Raw genomic sequence first — 23,003 nt, 5'->3', positions numbered from 1 at the left:
ATGAGGGAAGTTAATTTTAGCATCCCCAACGTCAATAAGGCGTCAGTGGGCATCACTACCGCCTTATATGATCGCCGGGCACTTGACTGCACTTCAACACTTCCCCTCATCAACTCGCTTAACCATCTCGCCTACCTTACCACATCGTCAGCTCGCATTCGCGATATTTTGACGGTTGATGGAGGTATCGAGAGGTTAGTATGTATATTAAAACAAGGACGGAGCAAAGATATGATGGATATGTGGAAATGGAATCTCGCTTTCCAGTGTGTGGTCAACATAGGAGTTCGCGGAACCGAGAATGTAAGGACTCGAGTGGTTGAGGCCGATATGGTCCCGGTCATTGCAACTATACTCGACAACTACATTAAAGTCATCGAGAAATGTCGTGAAAAGGCAGAAGAAGCGAAGCAGAAGCAGATTGCCGATCATCACCAACGCCATCGAAGCCACAGCCATCGAGAACCACCTTTTAAATCGACTTTTACAAATAGGTCTACCCGTCTAGATCTTGAGCAAAGAGCTTTTCGTCGACAAGCTCCTCCTCCGTCCATCGATGTTTCAGCTGCTTCCTTTGCAAGCACATCTGCTTCCGCAGCAGCAGCAGCAGCCGCAGGGGCTCCGCAGGGGAGCACCGATGTTATACCAACTATTCCATCATTCCCCATCACCTCCCCACCAGATCGCGCTGCGTTCCCTAATAACCGACATCACCATCATCATCACCACAGGCACGAAAGCCGTTCGAATATCGTGTCTCCGTCGCGACAAGTGATCCAACCTTTGGCGAGTGCGGTTCCAACTATGGAAGCAGTTGATGGTTTTATTCGCCCAATTCGGGATATCGATCGACTTCCATCAATGTTACCAGTTTTTCATCCAGGCCTACCTTCGCAGCCCACATCACCGACTACTCCTTTACCCCCGCCGCAAATTCACTCGCCAACCGTTCGGCCAACCTCGGTTTTGGCGCCAAACTCACGTCCTAGGCGCCGTCCTTCGATACGTCATCAGAACTCAACTACAGACACAGATGATTTAAACGCAACGGATAGTGTGCAATCAGACGAATCCCAGGATGCTGAGATGTCTGGTACCGCTGATATCCAACCTGCAGTTGGTTTTCAAGACATTGCCATGGAGGAGGGCGACAGTACATTGGCGGGTGCAGCTCTTGACCTAACGACGCCAACGGTCTCCGAGATTCCAGACGCAGGGACGTTCAACATAACACACAGAGCTCCTATGGATGGTAGTCTTCCAAACAATACGCCAACCCCTGGTCCAACTCTAGGCTTATCCCCTAACCGCCCTATTGTACCTACTCCTCAACCTTCTCTTCCAACCCACACAAGTGTACCTCGTTACCTCCTAGACCGACCAACCCCGCCGAATCCGCAGATGCTGGCAGCAATGCCGAGAGAAGAGGATGTATTGATGTCACTCCAGCTTCTTGCGTATGTCTCGAAATATTGTAATCTCCGATCATACTTTCAAAAGAGTCACTTAGTGCCACGGCTGCAAATAGGAAAGGAATTACAATTGCTCGATGGGGATAATGTGACGATGGAATCACTAGGTCCGCAGGAATATGAGGAAGAATATCTTCTACCAAACGATTTCAATATCTTCCCCTTGGTCGAGAAGTTTACAGTACGATACCATAGCACCGATATGCAGTACTGGGCCGGGGTTGTGATGCGCAATCTTTGCCGGAAGGACGATACCCGCGGCGGCATCCGACAGTGCGCTTACTACCAGTGTGGTAAATGGGAGGAATTCACGCGGCAGTTTGCTAAGTGCCGCCGGTGCCGCAGAACAAAATATTGCAGTAAGGAGTGTCAAAAGAGCGCCTGGGCGTACCACCGCCACTGGTGCGTTGCCGCTTCGTCATGACCACGTTTTCCGTCACAGATTTCGCGCCATCTCATTTCGCATATGGCGTTCTCAGCATAATGTCTACTTGGTCAACTTATTTCATGAGTTGAATTGCATCGCGAAAGCAAGCATAGCACGAACATGGCGTCTTTGCTCTGATACCATTGATTTTGTCCGGCATTACGGTTTTCCTTTGTTGCCCGCCGCCATCGAACGGATAGTTACGACAGGCGGATGTCTTTTGCTCTCAAAAGTCTCATACATTGGCGGTCGACCAGATGCGGCGACGCATCAGAGAGCCGCCCCAGGTTTCCTCGGAGGCCTTATACAGTTTGGGTCAATATCATGATGGTCATGGGTGATGTTGACTAAATCTAAGTCCCCTGGGTCCGTTTTTGACGGATACCAAAATTAGATTTTCCAACCACCACTTGTCCGTGTCATCGAGAAAGCCGCCTCGGTAGTGCGGATCGCTCGTACTCTTCATTTCTTTAGTTTCTGGGATCCCAACAGGTTCATTGGTAGAGGAAGTGCCGTTCTAGGACTCCGATGTGAAACCATCGAAGTCAACTTTGATCTCTTTCGAGGTCTTTGGATTCCATTGATTATACAAAGGCAGCCTTCTGGGTGACCAGTAAAGACGGTGTGGGGAGGGTAATAATCGACCGGTATCCGAATTTAAGCATCCAACAAAAGCTTCGATCGAGATTCAGGAGAGTCCCGTCGCGGTCGCCCGGGCAAAGCCGATTCAAGGAACAGGCATAACCTGATAGGAGTTCTACGTACGAATAGTTGCAAGGCAGGCCACCTGTCAAAACCCAAACTCTACGATTTGTATCTTTTACCATAGCTACCAAACCAATGAAACCAAGTCACAAATTTCAAATCATATCATGAACGGGATGTACCTTCCTGTTATGTCGTACTAGAGTTTTATCTACCCAAGCTACCGGGATGGTTGGTGATACTGAATTATGCGTGTAGCGGCCGCCGAAGATCGATGCTTGTGTTGTTCAAGTTAGATCATGCGGGATACGTCAGATCAGGTCAGTCGATTTCGAGTCGGTGTATAGAATTCTGTAAGCTGACAGTTGGGAGCTCTGGCGGATGTGAGGTGACGTACATGGTAAGCCAACCAGGGGTATAGCATTCGAGATATTTATGTCTTGCCATGATGTATATATCCCTGGCCACTGTTCTGATCTCTTGTTGGCTTTTGGTGGGACGATATTGTGGATATATTCCTCTCTATCCGGCGAGTGAGGCGCTTAAGTGCTTGGTGACCTCTACTGACTAGTACGTATTCCTGTTTATTAGGTACATATATATTACTAGGATATGTGACAACTACGACCCGTCTCATTAACTTCGATTAAGTGAGGGTGCCAGTTGTTATACGGCAAGCTTTTCCTTAACAAGGGTTGGCTCAGGTTACCAGTTGAGTCCTATCTATCCCATGAGAAACTTAACTATGAAATATAGGAAATATCTAACTCAAGTAAATACTTATCAAACGTCCCAATAATATTTCAATGTCCAATTCAATCATATATCTAACTAACAATCATGAATTAAGGAGTTATCATAGAACACCCTCTACTACTAGGTAGCCAAGAAAGGGGCACACCACCAACATAGGAAAAGCGAAGGGAACAATTATATATACCTAACTTTTCTGCCACTCTTTATTTCACCTCGATTTAAAGTTCGAGGTACCTACCTAGTTATTGCCCATGATATCAGTGTTAGCCAAGGAAATCAGGAAGTTATCAAATACTTAACTAGGCAAGTTTCTTAATGGGTTGGCCCCTTTTCCTCAGACCTCATGACTTCGACCGACAGATATTTCGGTAATAACTTAGACAGTTTTTGATTGTTACCAAGATCATTTTATTCAAGCTGTTAGACTTTTATAATACACCGCGAGGCCTGAAATTTGCTTACTGTATCAATCTATATCTCAATTCAGGAGTAGGATATACATTTGTATAGGTAACTCATGAGAAAAGATGACTTATTGAGTGACATGTTATATAAGATGAACAACTATATCTCTTATTGCCAAGTCATAAAACATTAGACAAAGGTGTCTTGCCAGCAGTTGAATAGGTATGTATATTCATAGAAAACTCTTACACGACTGGTAACCCGTGCCTCTGGCCTTTGACGATTGTCCATCCTGTACTGATCACCCAAAATTTAGTAAAAGGTAAAAAGTCCATACTAGTTAAGCCAAGGTTGTATTTTTGAGACTATGTGTACGAGAGAGTGAGTCCTTTGATGTAGGATCTAAGAGTTTGGACAATACGTGGCAGTGCCAATGGACGGTATTGTGTCAGTGTTGAATATCAGGGGGGAGGATTCCCTTTGCAATACAGATTTTGGATTTGAGGTCGTTTAGAAGCCGTTGGAATGGACAAAGCGGACTCGGAAAACACGCGATAATATCGTATTCCCACGTGAGCCAGTCTTTGTTAGCGATCGGTTCTCACATGTCTTGAGCAAGAAGCGAGTCTAAATGTCGCTAAAGTTTAAGACACTGGAGCTCTGGAGGGTCAACTGGTGTGGGTTAGCCCCGCCTAGAGAACACTTAATATTTAGTGTCCGTTAGCCCTGCTGCCCTGTAATTCAGCTCTATTGTTGGCGAGACATTGGACGGAGTTAGCACGAAATAATTATATTGGCCTTTCGTGTTAGAAACATTTGTAATTCATTGGTTTAGAATTCGACTCTTCTATCCAATGAATATCTCGCGAGGAAACTTTGAGTGTTGGTTGGAAAGAACAGAAAAAGAATATGTTTTTAATTCGTCCACTAATACCACGAGGTACCTATAATGCTCGCTGATGAGGTCAGACGGCAGCGCTTTAGCGATCAGACACACAGCCCTGTAGCGGTTCCTGTTTCAGAACGAATGGCTGGGAAACCCCCTTGATTCAAGTTAGGTACTGTACCATACAATGTAGTATTGTGCCAATGCCATAGTGTTGTAACTGCACCTATATTTCCTGACTTCTTAATAAGTTAACATCTCTGCCTTTCTCAAACCTTTCTTATTTTTAGTCCTCACCTTGTCTCTCTTTAGTTGAAGTTGACCTCTCGTTGTTTGAGTGATAGGACAGCTTACCTAGTCTTTGTCTTTGTTTACAGTCGCTAATAAGGTGACAAATAACTTGGAAGTATTGTAAGTATTAAAGCCAACTCTAAAAGTTATTTAGCCCCCAAATGAACCTTACCCCTTTTACACCCGCACCTGCCCCCCTGAAGCTGTAGGTAACACACCTACGACACCACTAAAGCAAGCAGCAACGTGCTGCGGTCAGGAACAGGAAGTCTTGGCAACTTTGAACCCCACCACCAGCACCAGCATCCATCATCACCAACACCCAAAAGCTCACACCCAACCCCTCCTTCAGATAATAGAAGTGAGCAATCACATTCTGTTAGGCTCTTCGGGATTAAAAAGCTAATCGCAAAGTTGAACTATAGCTCATCATGGCCACGCGACCGAGTTTATTCACCAGAGGACTCTCCTCCCTCTCCCAGAGCACCGACGCCAACTCCCCCAGCGTCAGCTCGCCCGCCGAGCAACGAGACGATGCGAAGCGCAACTTATTCAAGACCATGCGCCCGCTGCCCACCCAGCATTACTGGAACGTCTATTTCGATAGGTAAGTCTACCATTCCCGCGCTTTACGTAATTGGGCATCAAATTTCTGACACCGACATTTGCATAGACAAGCTAAGGAACAGAAGAAGGACGATGACAGCGCCTACCAAGCCTCGCTCGAGCAGCTAGGCACGCAGATCGAGTCGGTCCAGGATTTCTGGCGCTACAATAACAACACCCCCGTCGACCAGATCAAGATGCGCGAGTCCATCTATCTATTCAAGAGCGGCTTCAAACCCATCTGGGAAGACCGTCGCAACGTGCTCGGCGGCAGCTGGACCTTCCGCGTGCCTAAGAGCTCCGGACCGGACTTCTGGACCCGCGTGCAGCTGATGGCCATCGGCGAGAAACTACAGGAGGCCGTCGAAGAGGGAGACACCATCTGTGGCGTCGGTCTATCCGTCCGCTTCAACTCGCACCTCATTTCCATCTGGCACCGCGACGCGTCGAAGAAGAAGTCGATCGAGAATATACTCCAGGCTGTCCTTGACGACCTACCCCCTGAGCTGACGCCGAAGTCCGATAACTACTTCTACAAGAAGCACTCCGACCACCCCGGCTTCAACCCGCCCCCGGAGCTGCAGGCCGTCCTGGATTCCCAGAAGAAGGCTCAAGAGGCTGCGGCGGCGGCGACGAATGATAACGTCAAGGTTACGCCGGCTGAGTAGATGTCTCCGTAGCAGGAGGGTTAGTAACGGAACAGTTTGAATCATGAGCGCAGAGTATGCTCAGGTCGATACTCTGCGGGAATCTATGCATGTGCATCGGGCGAATATCGGAGGGATTCAGTTGCGCGGTTGATGATGTCTCTAGTCTCCTTTCCACTATTCAAGGCAAGGCGAGGTTTTTGCATTTTTCTCGGGCGTTTGCTGCGGATATGCATGAGTGCCGGATCTTCTCGAGGACATTAGATCTTAGATTAGGTGCTGATACGATGGAATTGAAGTCTCATGGATCAATGGAATGACAATAGTTTTAAGGGTATTCGTTGTCGTGATATGATTTTGGGGCGTTAATGGAAGGTCGTGATGTTCATGCTCACTAAGACGATATATTTGATTTTACAGTCAACCAAAGCTCAAGAGGAAGTCGACGTGATTATATTGCACATAGTATTGCTATAGATGTTCCGATATGAATATCTAGGTTATGGTATCTATAGCTCCTCTAAAAATAACTACGTCGTCAGTCTAGAAGAGGGAGTCTGCTTCCGTCTCTAAACTCCAAAACCAACTTCGTAAGCATACCGATTGCTATTCCTCATCGTTTAGGTGATAAATTCACATATTCCCTTTCTAAGTAACCGATTAGAAAACTGTAAGCAGAGAAGCAGTATATGCTTACCTTACTAAACAGTACACATCGTACCCAACCTCTACCACAAAGGCTAAACCTTTAGACCTCGTCCGTTTCATCCCATATCCCCAACGCCAGCCCAAACTCTAGTACACATATCACAAGTCACAGCAAAACCACCCATAAACATCCCCCTCACTTCCAAGCCCCAGCCCTGCGCATAACCTCCTCGAACTCCGCCCTCGCCACCCCCTTCCCAACACCCGCTCCGCCATTCGCCTCGAGTATCATATCCTTCAGCAGCGCCTCATCGACGTCCTGCTTCAACGTCATCGCCACACGCTTCAGATGCGCTAGCGTTAGTTTCGCGTCTTCACCACCTCCCCCTCCACTACTGCTCGTGACACCTGTGAACAACCGAAACGCCTCGTCGACCTCGTCGGCATCGGGTCCGCTCTTCGGGCGCGCGTGCAGCTTTAGCGCGCAGATGGCCACGAACGGCTCGTATGAGGCGTACCCGTCGTCGTCTGGGTCTAGGATCTCGAGGAATTCTTTCAGCTCGGGTTTTGAGGGGGGGAGGCCTAGGGCGCTGTTGTGGAGGCGCGTATGGTGGGTTAGTTGTTTGGTCGCTTACTAGGTAGGTAGGCATGTTTCTACGTGTTTGGGTGACTATATGTAAGGGGTGGAGGACACCCCGCGTGATAGGAAAAAAGAGCGTGAGGTAAGGGAGGAGAGGGACGAACACCATGGCCCGGCGCACGTCTTTGCTCGGTATTACGCCTTCTTTCTCGCCTTCCATGGGCTCCGAGAACAGCGCGAAGGCTTCCTTTATTTCGCGCTCTTCGCGCGCGGATATATTGTGCTCCTTTGCTAGTTTGGACTGCTTTTCTTTCGGCCCGGAGGAGGAGGAGGCGGTGGCTTTGCGTTTAGGCGGCTACGTCATTGGAGGGTGTTAGCTTTACTCTAGGGGGCCTTTCGTAGTACCAATAGGGATCGTTGGCTGACCATGTTTGCGGCTTTCGGACGGTGTTATGCTGATGTAGTCTGCAGAAGGACAATGGTGTCGTAGGAATCTATCTACCTCTAGGGTTAGCTGGAATGTTAAGAGCTTCAAAGTGTTGAAGCTAGAAATGTGCAGTTTACAGCTAGGGAGCTGCAAGTGCGATGTGGGGCGCGGCCCCTAGGGCTCTTTAGCTTAACCCCACAATTGGCCGCTGTGGACCGCCTGAAGGTTAAAGCCCACCATAGCGTTACTCAGGTACATCTTCATGGTTCTGCCTTTGTGAAAGGACATCTTGGAGACAACATATAATATTTAAAAGTTCTAATAGCTTAATTAAAAGACTCGTTAGCTTATTTAATAATAATGCGGTTCGCGTATATTGGGTTCTGGTTTTGGATTAACTTACTGCAACACAATATAGTCAGACCAAAATCACGGCAAGCATTTATACTACTTAGATCAAATTGTGATGTAGCAAATCAACACTTAATAGATGTATTGATGGTTATGATTATTAATCATTAATGTTACCTAGCCCATAGCTGGAAAAGGAGAGTATTATGATTGGGTAGATATAGCATTACACGAGTTACGTGGTATCCCCCCCGAGCTGTGCTGTTGGATGTTATTCTCTATATATGGGATGAGGGTTACAATCCGTCTCTAGCTAAAGAGAGATGCAATCTTGCTAATAGGCTGTCAAGCTTCGGTTTCCAATCTGGCGGCATGATCTTATATATACCCCTGATTTGCATTTCCCCAGCTTTACCGACCATCCAGATGTGTTCATAGCGCACCCATAAGGCCATGAAGTGAGCTAATACCACCATAGCTCTCGGTCTCCGCTCTTCTATGAAGTTGGAAAATTCGATCGGCACCCAGATCGCGAAGCCGCCAAATCTTCTCACGATGGCGTAATCTGGCTCGCCAGCATCGATCGCTGTCTGGACGCTGCATATATACGAGAGGGCCTTGTTGTATACGACCTTCACGTCCTCATCCTCCAATTCTCGGTCTTCTTGTGCAGCGATCGACTTGGGATCAGCTGGATAGTCTAAGAGCCAATCTAGCGCACTGTGATCACAGTAGATCAGCTCTATCGGATTGCTCATAACTGGCTTGCTCTGGGAAAACAATTTAATACTGAGTTTGCTGCTGGCGTCAAGCAACTTCCGCGCCATTTCCAATACCTGACCGGCACCTCGGCCCATATGTAACCACTGAACTGGGGGCTCCCAAGGATCTATCATCAACGTCTGAACTAGAGCTAAGGAATGTGCCAAAATCCTGATGCTAGTAAAACATATGTAGTCGGCGTTTTCCGATATCATCCGACTCAACTCGTCGATATCGCGCCGTTGTTCTCTAGTACACATAATCTGATAAGTCTGCTGTAACTTGAAGAGCTCTTCTCGCTCTCTCTTGTCTGTGCTCTTCGTCCAAAGGTACAGAGCGGAGTTGGCAAGCGACACGTTGAGCAGACTACAGCGGTTGTGCTCTTGGGCCATCCGCATGGTTAAATTCGGGATGTCATACTTCCACATGTGGACGATCTCCGGATTTTGAGCCATGGGAAATGGTTGTACCATGTTTTGGTGGTAGTTGTGGATCAAGCGTATTTCCCAATATCGGCGCCATGGCCCTTCGGGGAGGTTGACGTCGCTATCTGGCCCCTCATCTAGGGATCGCGGAAGAGGCGAACCCGGCGAGGGATAAAAATTCAGACCCTGCGGCGCAATAGCCGATGTATTCTCAGTTGGAGGGGAACACAAGGAGCTAATGGATGCTCGTTGCGAAGCATCATCCGTCAACGCGGGACTGGGAGCGGTCTGTTCGTTAGACGATTGACTTGGTGGCCCGCTATTTTGCCGCACAGTTTGCGCCGGTCTCGTAGATACTGGATGTGTATTCGGATACAAGCATTCGACTGCATGTCTCGAACACGAGCTACAGCTAGGGCGGACTTCATCACACTGCAGAAAGCCGTTAGGAATGGGCTTTACGAATTGTACTTGTGGGTAAGTCGGCTCCTAAGTTGAAATCCGCGGCACAACAGATTAAATTCGGCAGCCTCCTTAACTAACCTTGACTCGTCTCTGCTTACATCGCAAGCACCCGGTGCGAGACTTTTTATGGTACAAGCGCGGACCGCGTGGTCGTTGGTCCTGCATATTGCCGTCGTTCATTGAGATGAGGCGGCGGAGCTGTCATTCAATGCAGCGTACAAACAGGCGACAAGTCTCACGACTCACAACCTCGCCGGGCTAATTTAAAGTGAGTCTGGTTGGTAGTCTCTCCTTGAGTTCATCGCATGACCTGTCGTTATGACCTAATTCGAATTCGTCGGCGATTTGAGGCCATTTGACTGGAGAGTCCTCAACCAGGCTGGAGATACGGAGACGTTGATCCAAAATCCATTTTGATTGCCCAGCCGAACCCCATGCCGCATGACAAGCACTTGCCACAATCCATCGTTTCCTATAGGCCTGTGGCTGCTATGCGAAAGCGTAGTGTAGTATTTGTCAGGGTGCCAGGATGAGCTAGTGCTAACTAAATCCGTATCATGCTTGGGAAATCGACAAAAATCAGAAAAGAGAAAATAGATGGGAATGAGACTAGTCTTTTATATCAATTTAATAACTCCTGGAAATTGAGCTAAAACTCGAGACGAGTCTGCGAGCCAAGACCTAGGATTTTCTATCCCCAATGAGCGAAGGTTAGGTCGCCGATCTCATAGGTGTTATATACGACCTCGAATGCGATAGCGAAACCGATCCCTACGTACATACAGCTGTAGGTACATGCATGTATGTTGTTGGTATGTACTATGTATGTCGATACCAATAGCCAATATGATATGATATGTTTTTATTAATGTGACGTTCGAATATGTTATGATTGGCTGGACTCTGCGAGGAATATTCCCAAGTCGCAAGCTTATGAAAATTTATTGGTACCAATCGGTTTCTTTCCCCCTTCCCGAATTTGTGGCTGTCTCAGATTTTGGGAATTTTAGAGGCCATCGATGCTTCGAGTGCTGATAAATTTCTAAGGTTAGATCGATGTGCACATGTGGAAACACACGGGAACTTTTATTGTGGCTTGTGATTGTGGCTTCTAAAGGGACTTCCCGAGGAGTTCTGCACCACCGGGTATTAGATCCCTGCAAGTTGCTAATCAGTTTCACTGTGGAGTTCAGCTGCCAGGTCCCAGGCAAGGTACGTATCGCCGATCAAGCATTGGTGTTTCCAGAATGTGAAACGCCTGCCTCGACGACTTTACGTCGTCTCTTCTCCCTCCTTCCTGATAAGCCCATGCCACCAATTCAAGTTGTAACTACTACCTATTAATGAATTAGTCAAGTTCCAAAGTTCCTTTTTTCCACCAACACACACATTTTTGAACGCGACCATCCAATTACTGCGGAATACAAGCGAACGTGTTGAATAAACGTGTACTTATCGTGTTAGCGCCTAGCATGATCCTTTCTAGCTGACAGATTCCCGCGAGTCAAGATCCGACAAAACCTATCATTTCTGGGTAACAATCCTACCGTTGTGAGATGCCCTACGGGGCTATGCTCCCAGTATGCAACTCAGCCCACTACAGTCTCGACTGGCTGCGTCCGTGATAGCCTCATGTCTTCTACTCGTTATCTATCTGTTTCTATTCTCCCCGCAATTCGCTCTAGCCGCCGAGTTCGACCCCGTTTTAACCGATCTCGATGCGCCCGAATTGGCCTACGAAATACAAGATGGCAATCCGTCGGAAGAGTTGGACTTCCGCAGTTCAACATATGAGCCGGAGTTTGCGCTGTTTGATCGGAGCATAATAGGGAGAGTTCCTGATAATGTGGCTACAATAGCCAACAACCAAGTTGCAAAGAGCAATCTTGCCCCCGGTGTTAATATGGCCTATGTTTTCCTAGCATCTTCAGTCTCTAGCAGGGAGACGCAAGATTCGGATCAACCATTGGAGCTTCGAAGAAGTCTGAATGGAACACAGGAAGCGGCTTCGGATAGCCATGGTGATGATGACATTGCCATTGATACGGAACTTACTCGGCGGGCGACAAAAACATTATGGATATCCGCAAATACTTGTGATCAGCCTTGGCGTTTATCATCATTGACTACCATGGATCCCCCGCAGCTCACTTTATATGTCTCGACGTCATCTGACAATACGTCTCCTGGTCCGCTAAAAGGCACGACTGGACAAGATGCCATTGTATTTACAGAAGGCGCTGTCATGTACAATGTTTCTTTAGACCGAGACATTTATATGAGCGTCGCAGCTCCGAGCGTTTCGACAGAGTACTTCGACACCACAAAAGAGTACAATTTTGAACTTGTTGCTTCAACTGACCAATATTATTATTCGTATCGCAACGCTACGGGTGAAACTGACCTTATATGGGTTGACAGCGATGCAACGGCGGCTCTGCTGCAGACAAGTTTTCTAACGAATACATCGGATCAAATCCTCACTTCGATGCCATATGTTGCTTTTGCCCACAATCAGAATAATAACGTCCTTAATGGGATGCGCAACTCCTACTGTGGTTTGAGTGGATATGCTCAGGTTAGGAACCTGGCTGACGGGAGCAGCGGAATGATAACAATGGGGTTGAAAAATGGAGGTTACATGAATCTGACACGACAAGAGTTCTATGTCACCGGCCTCAATGCTAGTTCTAATTATACTGGCTTTCTCGCACGTCCTCCAGGAACGACGAGTAATTCGAAACGACAAAGTGGTTCTTCCAGTGCAGGTGGTGGTGTTGTATTTCAGCCAACTACATTCCAAACTAAACCTGGTAAGTGTACCTCAAGTTGTTTATACTCGGAGACCAAAGCTAATATCGAATGAAGATGGAACATGTACATTCATCTTTAACATGACGTTTTGTGACCAAACGCAATACGCTGTCCCTGGGAACCTGACCAATTTCCCTAATGGCACAGTCCTCGCCGAATTTTATGATAACTATACGCGAACTATGTACGACAATTTCGACAAGGTCTTGCAACAAGTTCCCTGCGAAACTAATTCGGTTGCCAAGTATTCTTTGGCCAGAAATTGCGACGACTGTAAATCTGCTTACAAGAATTGGCTCTGCTCTGTTGCTATACCACGCTGCGAGGACTTCTCGCAGCCTGACCGATGGTATCTACAGATGCGGAACATTGCGTCTCCTTTCGCAAACGGTTCATTTGTGAACCAGTCCCTAATAGATAAATATGGAGAGATGCTAGCCTACAACTCATCTCGGAACCCCATAATCGACGATACTGTTCAGCCAGGTCCGTATAAGGAATTATTACCTTGCGAGGACCTGTGTTACGATTTAGTACGAAGCTGCCCGGCCTCAATGAAGTTTAGTTGCCCGCGACCGCGGAATGAATTCACGTTTCACAACAGTTATGGACGAGATTTTGGCTCTGGCAGTTTGTCCTGCAATTATCCCGGATCTGCACACTATCCAGCTGGAGCAGACACGCTTACCCTTCCCGGGTTGGCACTTGTCGGCGCTGCAAGCATACTTTTTATGGTGCTTCTATGAGCGTATCACATTAGGCGGGAATACAGGGTCATCGATGGAAGGCGTCATGGCTTGGTCGGTCCGCACCATTTATGGTCATGTTGGACGAAGAACAAAAGTCGTCGAATGAATAGCATTGAGTAGGCGTTCTGGGTTGATATTGTCCCTTTTTTTGTTTGCAGCAAGCACCGTTGGCCCGTTGTGTAGTCAAATATTTATGAATCACGTTCGCGACTGCGCGAACTCTCCAGTTACCTTCCTCATGTTAGATCTCTGCGTGACGTCTTTGCTGGATATCGTCGATTTCCCTGCCGTGGATCTACCAAAAACCTCGGGCATATTCCGCACTCAACCTTCCAGCTACCTTACGCATACGGCTATTAATACCCATGAGTGCTGCTGCTTCTGCCACTATTTCAGACGTATTGCTTTTGTAGAGCGATTATTAAGCGGCCATGTCTGGCCAATTCCAACCGGGGTAGGTAATCGTTACACCTTTCGTGCGTTTTCGAGCTGTTCTATCCGCGCTTCGAGGTCGGCGATCGCCGCCCGCATCTCGCTCTTGATCTCGCCATGCTCTAGTCGCACCCAGCCGTAGTATGCGAACTGGTATGTGAGGATGGCTAGGAGGAATACTTTGGCGATCGGTCGGCCGAAGGTCTTGTAGAATTGTGACTATAAAGGGGGGTGTGTGAGTTTACTGCTGCTACCCATGGGTGGAAGGGAAGGGAAAGGGAAGGAGGGGTTGGCTAACGTTGGGAGACGGCGCCTGGGGGGAGGAGGGGGTTTGCGACGATGAGAAGCGCGCCCATGTGCGTTGCAGTTGGGTCGATTGTGGTAGGGTGGTGCGTCGCGTTGTGAATGTGCGCAGGGGCGCTAGCTGCCGCGCTGTTCGGAATAGCATCGTGAGTTTTTCTTTGAGGTTTCGGGAAAGCGAGGTCGAGGCGTCGTGAATCGAGTCTGGAGGGGAGTCTTTGCGATAGGTTAGAGCTTCACGTTCAAATCGTGGGGCAGATGTGATAGTGGCTTGCATAAGCCCTATCTGGTACACTTGCATAATTATTTATGTAAATTGTGCACTTAGCGTCGTAAAATGGTACATCTTATTTCGTACAGAATAAATATTTACACACATCCAGAACGTTCATCTCCCATGTTACATACATTTCTCTTCAGCTATAATTGATATACCTTCAATCTACTCGTTGCAGTTATAACGCTCGTTCATAATTCAACTCATCACAAGCAAGGTTTAGAAACTACAGGATACCTCAAGCAGGAACTCGATCCAACCGACAGCTTAATAAGTACAGCCAGTTATGTCATTCAATACTCAGGAGGCTTGCAGCTAAATGCATGAATTTCTCGCCTATCGTGATCGACCTACGAAGGTACCTGAGATAAAAGAAAACCGGTTGTAATTAATGGGGAACTCCGTTGGATAGGAACGTTTCTTTTATACGCAACTAACTACCTGAATTACGAGCTTGCTAATAAGACGCTACGTTCCTGGGCCCGCACCCTCAACTCAGATACACTCAGCCAACAGCTTCATTAATGTACGCTTGCAGTGGTGTTCAGTTTAAAGCATTTGTCGCTCGATGGAATCCTTTCGCCCTGGTCCCACTAGTAGAACAGTTAGAGTGATATGGCTCTGCTTAGGTATAGATCGAGATACTTACGTGCTCGTGGACACAACCATCAACCCATCGCCATCTATCGGTAGTCGAGTATCGTGCGTACGACATGTTTGTGCTAGAGTCGAAGCACCAAGCTGTGCCTGTTTCACTTCCTAGTTTACTTCCACCGCAGAAAAGGGGCCAAATGGTGTTAGGTCCAGACGCGTATCCTGCGTGGTGTTGCTTTAATAGATATAGCTGTCAGCACATACTCGACTTTGTTGAATTCGATTCAAGCTGTTGACTTACGATATAAGCCGAGTCGATAAGGGAAAACATCGTTCTTGGGTCGCCGTCGACCACAAATGAACGATAGAATTTGTAAGCTCTCGCAGCTGTTTCCTCCACGGTTACGGTTGGGTCAGGCTGGCAAATAGCGGGAGGCGCATTCAAATTGCACAGGTTTTCCCTCTTGGATAGATCCCCATTGCTGAAGACAGCTGGGTAGGCAAGACCAATGGTCGGCGCCAGGAGGCCTGTGGAGAGCACGTGTAAGAAGCGCATTTTCACGATAGCGAACTTGGAGATGTCAGAAACGAAATAATTCCTACATTCTCCTGGGACACGCCGTAACTATATAGCTACAACGAACGATACGCGGTATGGAGTTTCTATATTATAACGCGGGGAACTACCTAAGCCAAGATTCGGTGAGTGTTTGCTAATTTAGCCACCTTGATCTCAATATACGATAATATGTTCTGACCTTCCGAATGAAACCTAAGCGTGTTAATGCGTGTTTATGGCTATCTTGACAGACCGATTAGCGTTTAGTACTAAGCTTGGTGATGTAACACTCCGGGTAATCTCTATTAAGGTAAAGGCAGATGACAACATAGAATCATTGACATAACATGTACTAAAGTGCTTCGTTCTAACCGCGCTTAACTAAAGCTCCTCGCGAGTGTTTGGAATAGCTTTGAAAAGGCCTCGTCTGTTGTCAACCGTTGTCTTGTTAAGCTCGCAGCTATCCATTCGCTTACCCATCTCGGTACTTGCAACTGTCAACCTCAAGAAGCTATTTAGACCTGCGTAACTTCCATAAGCTACCTAATTAAATCTGTATATACGACTTCAATTCCACCCGCCATTACACTTTCGTTTTCTTGAGAAGCGTCTGATTGAATAATCTCAGGGGGAGGTTGAAGGTTCAAATGTTTTCTGTGCATAAACATCTACCCTCGTATTCATAAAACTTCATAAACCTAGCTCATGAAACGTCACTGTCAATATGACTAAGATTGGATTACATAAGTGGCTTGGAAACCCCGGTCCACGAGGCTGTCGGGAAGATCCATTTATAATATAACCCTAACTAGTTCAGGTAAGTCACACCTGCATTCGTGTTAAATTGGTAGGCAGGTCCCTGACCTGGAGCTATTCCATTATCGATAGCAGGTGTACATTTACAGACACCATGTCCATATGGGAAAGTGAATACATCTCCAACTTCTCAGATTCCCGAAATCTGTTCTCAGATGCAACTAGAATCTCTGTCGCTTCCTGCTTGAGTCATTCATAAGACCGCGTTAGGGACGGCATCGAGTTGCGACTCTGCTCTTATATTAATTTATACTATACACGTTCAATTGGGTCCCTTAATTCTATCCCCCTAAATTCCGGTCTCCGATTTCATTCCGTGCTTAGACGATTTCCGCCCCTTCATTTACTACCTAACTTTCTTATACATATATACAATGGTATGTCTATAGAGTTTTGAATTTGTCAAAGTCATGGTGTTAATTGAGGTATCTAGGCCCAAACACTAGAGCAGCGAAGGCGGAACGCCAAATTCGTTAAAGACCAAGATGCCCGTCGCGGGAAGTCGGAGAACGACATCAAGAAGCGCGGCAAGGAGTCGACTAAATCGCCTATTTCACTCTTCTGGCTCGGTAAGTTCCACCTTAGATTCACACAGCTGTGCTGTTAAGATATTCGAGAGAAGACTAACTTGTGTCCGCACGTAGGTATCCTCGGCTTTGTCGTTTTCGGTGGCCTGATTTTCGAAGTCATCTCGCGCATCTTCTTCCGATGAGGAACTACATTTACCGAGCGCGAATAGTGTTGTCACCCGGGCCTAGTCGAGAATAGGAATCCATTGGGAAGGATTTACTAAGATCTATATGGCTATGGTTTACAGGAGGAGCCCGGGTTGCAGGTTAGGTTGGCGATGTCTTATTAAGTTATATGGGACATTCAACGCGTACACATGTATAACCACCTAGGAGAACCATATGATACCTGAGCGTTAGCTCTATGAGAACAATTCGTCTTTCCGGAAGTCAAGTTAAGGCCCCGTTAGTCTTACATCCATTTTCAATAAAAGTCATCTCACGTACGATCTTCTGATTGTGAAAATCCGGTTGAAAATTCAGAAAAGAAATCGAGCACAAGTTTCACGACTTGACAGGGCGATATATTACGATAATCGATTTCGCATTGGTATTAGGAGAACAGCTAAACTGATCCGGTAACCATCCTGCGACTGCAAGTAACCTACTAATTCATGTGGTATAATTGACCCCCGTGACCTTTTCAAACGCCATTCTCATATCGGTACATTGCGCAAGTAATCATGCTCCTAGACCCCTTTTCTGTCCCTGGCCATCATGCTTCATTCTCATCCCGGCATCGAACTGACGTTCTAAATCATGCTGCACTTGGTTGATGTAGGTTTTTGTCGTAGTAGAGGCATTCTGGTTGTTTGTGGCATTGCTTCCGTTGGACTTGACTCCGAGAAGCTTAAGAAACTTTGCCTTTCTCTTGTCATCACCCTCTAAGGCTTGGGCATTCCACTGCTCGCCGCCGTTAGTGTTCGATCCTCCTTCGGCTGTGGTGGAGGACACGTACTCCTCAGCGTGGTCTTTCTTCTGTCGCTTCTTGTCCTTCTTTCCCTTTGGAGCTTCCTCTTGAGAGCCGGCGCCCTCGGCAGTCTGTTCTAGCTTTCTCTTCTTGTCCTTCTTGCTCTTCTTTGCCTTGGGCGCCTCCTCTCGAGAGCTAGCTTCCTTAGTAGCCTGTTCCAGCTTTCTCTTCTTTTTCTTCTGCTCAGGTGCCTCTACGTCACCAGCATTATCATCACTGGCTGTGTCATTGGTGGCCTCATGCGATGCGTCTTCCTCGGCCTTGCGCTTCCGTTTCTCGGCCTTCTTCTCGTCTTTTTTCTTGTGTTTTTTCTCCTTTGATTTTTTGGACTCTTCCTTTGGGGGTGCGGTGCTTTTATCAACGGAAGACTTCGCTGTAGCGGCTTCGGCAGCGGGTTGTTCGTCGAGAGGAATGTAGTCATCGTCCTCAGGATCAATAGCCATCTTCTTAATCGCATTCAACAGCTTGTTCTTATCAATGGGCCCCTTCTATATTTACGGTTAGAGAACAAATAATATGAGCCGAGTAAATTGGAATTGTATGCCGCACCACCATTTGCGTGTCTAAGATATCAGCGTGAGCTTTGGCTTTGTGCGCCTCGGCCATCATCTTATGCGCATACGCTTCTAATTTCTCAGCGCGCTGGCGCATGCGCTTGTAGCGCTTCTCTAGCTTGAGCGGTTCGTTTTCTAGCTTCTTAAGTTTGTCGGCTGCTTTGCGCTCGGCGGTCCATTTCCCGGCACGGGTGACATTCGCTTTTCGTGCTTGTTTGGCCTCGGATTTAGCATGGCGTTTCTCTTTTCGGGCTTCGGTTCGTGCGAGTCGCTGCTCAGCTTTTCTCTTCTGCTTGGCCTCTGAAGTAGGTTAGCAACCTATGTTATCGCCCGCTATGAAATCACTGTTACCTTTAGTCTCAGCCTCCATTTTGAAAGGAATCGATTGCTGAAAGAAAATGGATAAATAAACTCAGACTACATTTAAGGTAGGTGGTTAGGTTACTATCGGCGAAGTTTTGAGGAAGAGTTAAAAGCTCACTGCATATGCTCTGCTGTTAGTCAAACGGTTTTTTTTTTTCGTTATTTTTGGCAGCGAATCTTTGGCTCGAAAAAAAGAAAAGAAGATCCATGGATAGTAGCAAATTCTGCCGCGGGGAGTAAAGGCGGTGTGGATAGTGCACGGAAGGTGCAGGGATGTAGGCTGTTCCACAAGCCGCCAGTACCTAACCCACCTGTTCAGCTGGTCGCTGGTAACTTGGAAGGCGTGAATTGACTTTGGGAAGAACATAAACATCAAACTTTACAGCCTTAGAAGCTATTCCTTCCTAGTTTGAAGGATCTCCTTTGAAACTAAATTTGATCTTTTTAAATATGATTTCCACTTGATTACCACTAATGTGTGGCCACTTCTTACTATTATCTAGATCCCCTCTATTTATTATTGTCATACTTAAATCACCTTAGGTACATCTGTGTATGACCTCAACAATTCCCCGAGTATTTCCTACCACAACGAACAACAACATTAGCTACGATGTCTAATTTCAAACGAGCGCCACAAAATGGCGCGGCGCCAAAGCCGAGTATTCTTAGCACATTAAGAGCAACGTCAATGATAGAGTCGAAAACCGCATTGCCAGCGGGTAAGGATGACCGCCTTATTGCTAACAAGTTGGATGCTTACCTTCAGCCGTAGAAATTCTAGAATCCATCCTCAGCTATTTACCAGTACCAGATCTTCTTCGGTTTGCCAGGACGTCGAAACGAATGTGTGAAATGGTTTATGATGATACGAGATGGGTCGCAAGGTTAAAGAGCATGGGATGTTGGAATGAGTTAGAAGCTAGGAGGAGGTTCGAAGAGGCTATGAAAAGAAAACGGGATGCTGCAGCACGACCGAATGCTAATGGCGGACCAACCCCGAACGCTGCGAGACAATCTACTTTGACGATATTTGATGCTGCACTTGAAGAAGAACGTCGAAAAGCCCAAGAAGAAAAGGCTTCTCAACCCCAGGCCCAGGAATCAAGACTCGACGGATTTGAAACATTAACCCTGAACTCATCGCAGCCCAAATCACCGTACGAAGATCCAGCTGCACTACTTGACGTCCTCAAGAATGTTAGAAGTATACGGGGTCACGCGAGACAAGAGTTCGGAAAAGTTTACGGCGCTCTGGCGCCATTTTATTTCGACCTGGCTCGAGCGAAAACTCATACCGAACCGATTGTCTTTAAAGTATTCCGGGACCCCGAGAGACAAGCACAAATGCTGGCCAATTTGCAGATCTTCGGGAAAAGCGATTGGACTCAGGGATTTCTACAACGGGAATCTAAGCTCATAAACATGATGACCATCTTTGAAAGCGCAGTCCTAAGAGAGTTCGAGCAGGGTTACGAATTTTGGGACGTGGATGGTAGAATGCGGAGGTACGCACATATCATGCATACCTTGAACGGTGGCAACGCAGCTGTGGACCTCTTCATCCACAAGCATCCCATCCTTAATGATCGTGGAATCCTAGGTAATCCGATGGAGTGTGTTAACACAGTTGCCCACGACGACCTCACACTTGATCCTTCTCGAGTGTTCTTCGACTCGCTTGCAAGAAAGCTAATCGAGCAGAGTGAAGTGATCGGTCGTATCTTCCCACAACCGGCCAATGTCTTCTGGGCCTTTGTGGACAAAATTCGGGAAGAAATTATCATGGAATACGTCACTCCTCTATTGGACGAATGCCATGACCGATACATGCCTTCCTATCTACGAGCAGTATCTGGCCTATTCGAACAGTGTATGCATTTTGTTAAGTCGTTGGTTCCACCAAAGGGTTCAGGAGAGAGCCTAGACGATCACGCAAAGTACATAGCATTGAGGGTATTCGAGCCCCACCTAGACCTATACCTTCAAGAGGAGCTGGATAGCCTTACGAAGTATGCTGAACGCGAAGTTGATAGTTGGGAACAGAAGCTTTCAGAGCAGGATGCATCAGTCGAGTCCTTTTACATGGGCAATTTCAACAGACAGGCTGACAAGAATGATTTCTTAAGTTCCTTTAAGAAGGTCGTCATGATGCCAGTCACCGTCTTGCCTAGTGCCATTTCACCTTTTGGGATTAGTAAACCGGCATCAACATCGACTAGTAATAGGGATTCCGCATTTCGGCCATCGATAAACGGTACGCCTACATCGTCCCGGCCTCAAACACCGGGACTTGGTGGGGCCTCGGAACGGAACGGCAGTGGGAACGGGAACGGGACTCCTTTACCCTCTGAAGCACCTAACGATGAACTTAAAGCGAAAGCTGCGCTAATGGCGAACCGGCTCGAAGGGATTAGGAGTCTTTTCAGCATCGAAGTCGCTCTCAGCCTAGTGCGTGCTGCGAAGGAGAGCCTCGGTAGGGCTTCCAAATTTGTCACGCTCGGCGGCCAGGCCGGCGAAGAAGCTCGAGAGCAATGCGAAGCCATGTTCGTGGTTCTAGTCAAAATACTCGGCCAAACACACGTTAAGAACGGGTTTTCAAAAGCAGTGGAGCATCTCGGCCGCTACAATCCCCGCGAGATAAGTGATCATAGCCAGACCGGAGTAGCACCACTTGTCATGTTCATTGAGTTGGTCAATGTAGGCGATATCATCTCACAGATGATAGACGTGTTCTACGAACAGCAGCTTGCGGCACCGAAAATCGCAGATCGTAACGATTTTCTCGACCCCGCAGGCCTAGCAAAAAAGAAATTCGAACAGATGTTGGACGAAAATGTTGCGGCAGGTCTGAACAAAGGCATAGACGTTTTGATGGATGAAGTCGAATATCTATGCGGTACAACACAGCTTCCTACTGACTTTAATCCACTGCCACCTTCGCTAGAAGCCGGAGTACCACCTACCGATCCAGATATTGGCCCAACTGTAACAGCTAAACGCGTTACCGATCTTGTAGCTTCTCATACAAAGATGCTTGTTGGGAGTACGGAGAAGACCATGCTCGATGTGTTCAACAGCGAAGTTGGGCTTCGTTTGTTCACTGCCGTTTGCAAGCACATTAAACGTCAGCGTATAAGCACCGACGGCGCAATCAAACTCATTGCGGATATGACCATGTATTTCGAATATATCCGGACGCTTAAGAACCCAGATCTACTGGCATATTTCAAAGCGCTGCGAGAGTTAAGTCAGATCTACCTCATCGATGCACGACATGCCAAAGAAATGGCAACCATCATTGCTGACGGCGACCGATTTGGCGGCATATTCCGTGCCGAGGAAGTGTACGAATTTGCTGAAAGAAGGGCCGACTGGTATCAGGTTAAAAGGGATGTAGAGAGGGCGATGTACGGGCTTGAGTGCCAAGTTATGTAAAGGTATACTTCGAAAAGCAGAATCCATCGCCTTACGCATATCGAATCGATTCAAGCTAGTAACGCCAGCTACAAAAACGAGCGATTCAGATCCGAAAAATAAAAAGTTTAACAATCATCATGAAGTCTTTGAGAGGCGACACATAAATGAGATTGGGGCTCGTGGAATGAGATGTGTCAGCGGCGTAGTTCGGTTAGGGGCCTCAATAGCCCCGGAGTGCCAATCATCGACCAGCTGTGTCAACAATCTCCTTCGCAAGCTCTGATGATTCACGGAGCCCGTCATAAGCTTACGGTACCCTCAACTCTAATCGAATAAGGGCCGTATCTCCCAGAGAGTCTGATTTGTGTAAATTTCCCCGGGGGTATAAGCGAACCATGTCGTTGGGATGGAACATGCATCGAACCTACTTCGAAGGTCTCCCATGCTGGGTTGGAGGCAAATCCGGCCGACCCCGTATGGTCGCCGAAACGCCGGTAGCATAGCCCTTCTTACTATCATGTTCGGCAAACCACGTGCGCCTCTTCGAGTGTCGCTGCATCACCGGGTTGTCCGTCTTCGGGCTGCTAGATACGTTGGGTTCTGCGGCATATCTCAAGGAGATAAAATGTGTTCGACGAGGTGCCTATACGCCGATCATAATCGGGATTCAATCTCGATAAGGCGGTGTGATTTCAATCACCGACCAAAGAGCGTAAGATGAAGCTTGCCTAAG

General features: G+C 47.3%; 10 protein-coding genes across 10 annotated transcripts; 5 read left to right on the top strand and 5 right to left on the bottom strand.

Annotated features, from left to right (window-relative positions):
• On the top strand, positions 1-1,896 carry GGS22DRAFT_188565 (uncharacterized protein; the record flags this gene model as incomplete). The annotated part of the gene is made up of 1 exon (XM_047964735.1): positions 1-1,896. The coding sequence occupies one exon, from the start codon at positions 1-3 to the stop codon at positions 1,894-1,896; it is 1,896 nt and encodes a 631-aa protein (XP_047819110.1).
• A 3,206-nt stretch (positions 1,897-5,102) lies between these two features.
• GGS22DRAFT_163291 (translation initiation factor eIF4e) lies at positions 5,103-6,625 on the top strand (the record flags this gene model as incomplete). The annotated part of the gene is made up of 3 exons (XM_047961338.1): positions 5,103-5,303; positions 5,368-5,549; positions 5,616-6,625. Coding segments are annotated over exons 2-3 (773 nt in total), but the record flags the coding sequence as incomplete, so codon positions are not given.
• Positions 6,626-6,642: 17 nt separating this feature from the next.
• Positions 6,643-7,985, bottom strand: GGS22DRAFT_141514 (calmodulin). Its single transcript, XM_047958744.1, has 3 exons — positions 7,850-7,985; positions 7,588-7,778; positions 6,643-7,433 (listed from the first exon to the last, which is right to left on the bottom strand). Exons 1-3 carry the CDS (start codon positions 7,850-7,852, stop codon positions 7,040-7,042), a joined length of 588 nt encoding a protein of 195 aa, XP_047819108.1. The 5' UTR covers positions 7,853-7,985; the 3' UTR covers positions 6,643-7,039.
• A 366-nt stretch (positions 7,986-8,351) lies between these two features.
• GGS22DRAFT_163288 (uncharacterized protein) lies at positions 8,352-10,485 on the bottom strand. Its single transcript, XM_047961337.1, has 2 exons — positions 9,932-10,485; positions 8,352-9,820 (listed from the first exon to the last, which is right to left on the bottom strand). The coding sequence occupies exons 1-2, from the start codon at positions 10,031-10,033 to the stop codon at positions 8,498-8,500; spliced, it is 1,425 nt and encodes a 474-aa protein (XP_047819107.1). The 5' UTR covers positions 10,034-10,485; the 3' UTR covers positions 8,352-8,497.
• An 831-nt stretch (positions 10,486-11,316) lies between these two features.
• On the top strand, positions 11,317-13,511 carry GGS22DRAFT_141496 (stretch-activated Ca2+-permeable channel component-domain-containing protein). Its single transcript, XM_047958743.1, has 2 exons — positions 11,317-12,666; positions 12,722-13,511. The coding sequence occupies exons 1-2, from the start codon at positions 11,436-11,438 to the stop codon at positions 13,411-13,413; spliced, it is 1,923 nt and encodes a 640-aa protein (XP_047819106.1). The 5' UTR covers positions 11,317-11,435; the 3' UTR covers positions 13,414-13,511.
• A 136-nt stretch (positions 13,512-13,647) lies between these two features.
• On the bottom strand, positions 13,648-14,526 carry GGS22DRAFT_141491 (uncharacterized protein). The gene is made up of 2 exons (XM_047958742.1): positions 14,147-14,526; positions 13,648-14,067 (listed from the first exon to the last, which is right to left on the bottom strand). The coding sequence occupies exons 1-2, from the start codon at positions 14,447-14,449 to the stop codon at positions 13,882-13,884; spliced, it is 489 nt and encodes a 162-aa protein (XP_047819105.1). The 5' UTR covers positions 14,450-14,526; the 3' UTR covers positions 13,648-13,881.
• A 56-nt stretch (positions 14,527-14,582) lies between these two features.
• GGS22DRAFT_163284 (uncharacterized protein) lies at positions 14,583-15,804 on the bottom strand. Its single transcript, XM_047961336.1, has 3 exons — positions 15,321-15,804; positions 15,075-15,254; positions 14,583-15,018 (listed from the first exon to the last, which is right to left on the bottom strand). Exons 1-3 carry the CDS (start codon positions 15,573-15,575, stop codon positions 14,947-14,949), a joined length of 507 nt encoding a protein of 168 aa, XP_047819104.1. The 5' UTR covers positions 15,576-15,804; the 3' UTR covers positions 14,583-14,946.
• A 628-nt stretch (positions 15,805-16,432) lies between these two features.
• GGS22DRAFT_163283 (uncharacterized protein) lies at positions 16,433-17,409 on the top strand. Its single transcript, XM_047961335.1, has 3 exons — positions 16,433-16,771; positions 16,828-16,963; positions 17,039-17,409. Exons 1-3 carry the CDS (start codon positions 16,769-16,771, stop codon positions 17,104-17,106), a joined length of 207 nt encoding a protein of 68 aa, XP_047819103.1. The 5' UTR covers positions 16,433-16,768; the 3' UTR covers positions 17,107-17,409.
• Positions 17,410-17,419: 10 nt separating this feature from the next.
• Positions 17,420-18,929, bottom strand: GGS22DRAFT_163281 (small acidic protein family-domain-containing protein). Its single transcript, XM_047961334.1, has 3 exons — positions 18,839-18,929; positions 18,483-18,787; positions 17,420-18,421 (listed from the first exon to the last, which is right to left on the bottom strand). The coding sequence occupies exons 1-3, from the start codon at positions 18,855-18,857 to the stop codon at positions 17,645-17,647; spliced, it is 1,101 nt and encodes a 366-aa protein (XP_047819102.1). The 5' UTR covers positions 18,858-18,929; the 3' UTR covers positions 17,420-17,644.
• Positions 18,930-19,192: 263 nt separating this feature from the next.
• Positions 19,193-22,482, top strand: GGS22DRAFT_141456 (exocyst complex component Sec10-like protein). Its single transcript, XM_047958740.1, has 2 exons — positions 19,193-19,572; positions 19,626-22,482. The coding sequence occupies exons 1-2, from the start codon at positions 19,464-19,466 to the stop codon at positions 22,286-22,288; spliced, it is 2,772 nt and encodes a 923-aa protein (XP_047819101.1). The 5' UTR covers positions 19,193-19,463; the 3' UTR covers positions 22,289-22,482.
• Positions 22,483-23,003: the final 521 nt, after the last annotated feature.

The sequence above is a fragment of the Annulohypoxylon maeteangense genome (genome assembly GCF_022496945.1).
Source record: "Annulohypoxylon maeteangense strain CBS 123835 unplaced genomic scaffold GGS22scaffold_8, whole genome shotgun sequence".
NCBI lineage: Eukaryota > Fungi > Ascomycota > Sordariomycetes > Xylariales > Hypoxylaceae > Annulohypoxylon > Annulohypoxylon maeteangense.
This window is presented reverse-complemented; position numbering and strand designations above follow the sequence as displayed.

Coding starts and splice junctions, on each gene's coding strand:
- GGS22DRAFT_141456 (XM_047958740.1), top strand. CDS start 19,464: ATGTCTAATTTCAAACGAGCGCCACAAAATGGCGCGGCGCCAAAGCCG. Junction 19,573..19,625: donor GAAAACCGCATTGCCAGCGG/GTAAGGATGACC, acceptor CTTCAGCCGTAG/AAATTCTAGAATCCATCCTC.
- GGS22DRAFT_141496 (XM_047958743.1), top strand. CDS start 11,436: ATGCAACTCAGCCCACTACAGTCTCGACTGGCTGCGTCCGTGATAGCC. Junction 12,667..12,721: donor TACATTCCAAACTAAACCTG/GTAAGTGTACCT, acceptor TATCGAATGAAG/ATGGAACATGTACATTCATC.
- GGS22DRAFT_163283 (XM_047961335.1), top strand. Junction 16,964..17,038: donor TATTTCACTCTTCTGGCTCG/GTAAGTTCCACC, acceptor GTCCGCACGTAG/GTATCCTCGGCTTTGTCGTT.
- GGS22DRAFT_141514 (XM_047958744.1), bottom strand. Junction 7,434..7,587: donor GACGTGCGCCGGGCCATGGT/GTTCGTCCCTCT, acceptor CCTCCACAACAG/CGCCCTAGGCCTCCCCCCCT.
- GGS22DRAFT_163288 (XM_047961337.1), bottom strand. CDS start 10,033: ATGAACGACGGCAATATGCAGGACCAACGACCACGCGGTCCGCGCTTG. Junction 9,821..9,931: donor GTAAGCAGAGACGAGTCAAG/GTTAGTTAAGGA, acceptor GGCTTTCTGCAG/TGTGATGAAGTCCGCCCTAG.
- GGS22DRAFT_141491 (XM_047958742.1), bottom strand. CDS start 14,449: ATGCAAGTGTACCAGATAGGGCTTATGCAAGCCACTATCACATCTGCC. Junction 14,068..14,146: donor CCCAGGCGCCGTCTCCCAAC/GTTAGCCAACCC, acceptor CCCCCTTTATAG/TCACAATTCTACAAGACCTT.
- GGS22DRAFT_163281 (XM_047961334.1), bottom strand. Junction 18,422..18,482: donor TCTTAGACACGCAAATGGTG/GTGCGGCATACA, acceptor CCGTAAATATAG/AAGGGGCCCATTGATAAGAA.
- GGS22DRAFT_163284 (XM_047961336.1), bottom strand. CDS start 15,575: ATGCGCTTCTTACACGTGCTCTCCACAGGCCTCCTGGCGCCGACCATT. Junction 15,255..15,320: donor TTATCGACTCGGCTTATATC/GTAAGTCAACAG, acceptor TATCTATTAAAG/CAACACCACGCAGGATACGC. Junction 15,019..15,074: donor ATGGTTGTGTCCACGAGCAC/GTAAGTATCTCG, acceptor CTGTTCTACTAG/TGGGACCAGGGCGAAAGGAT.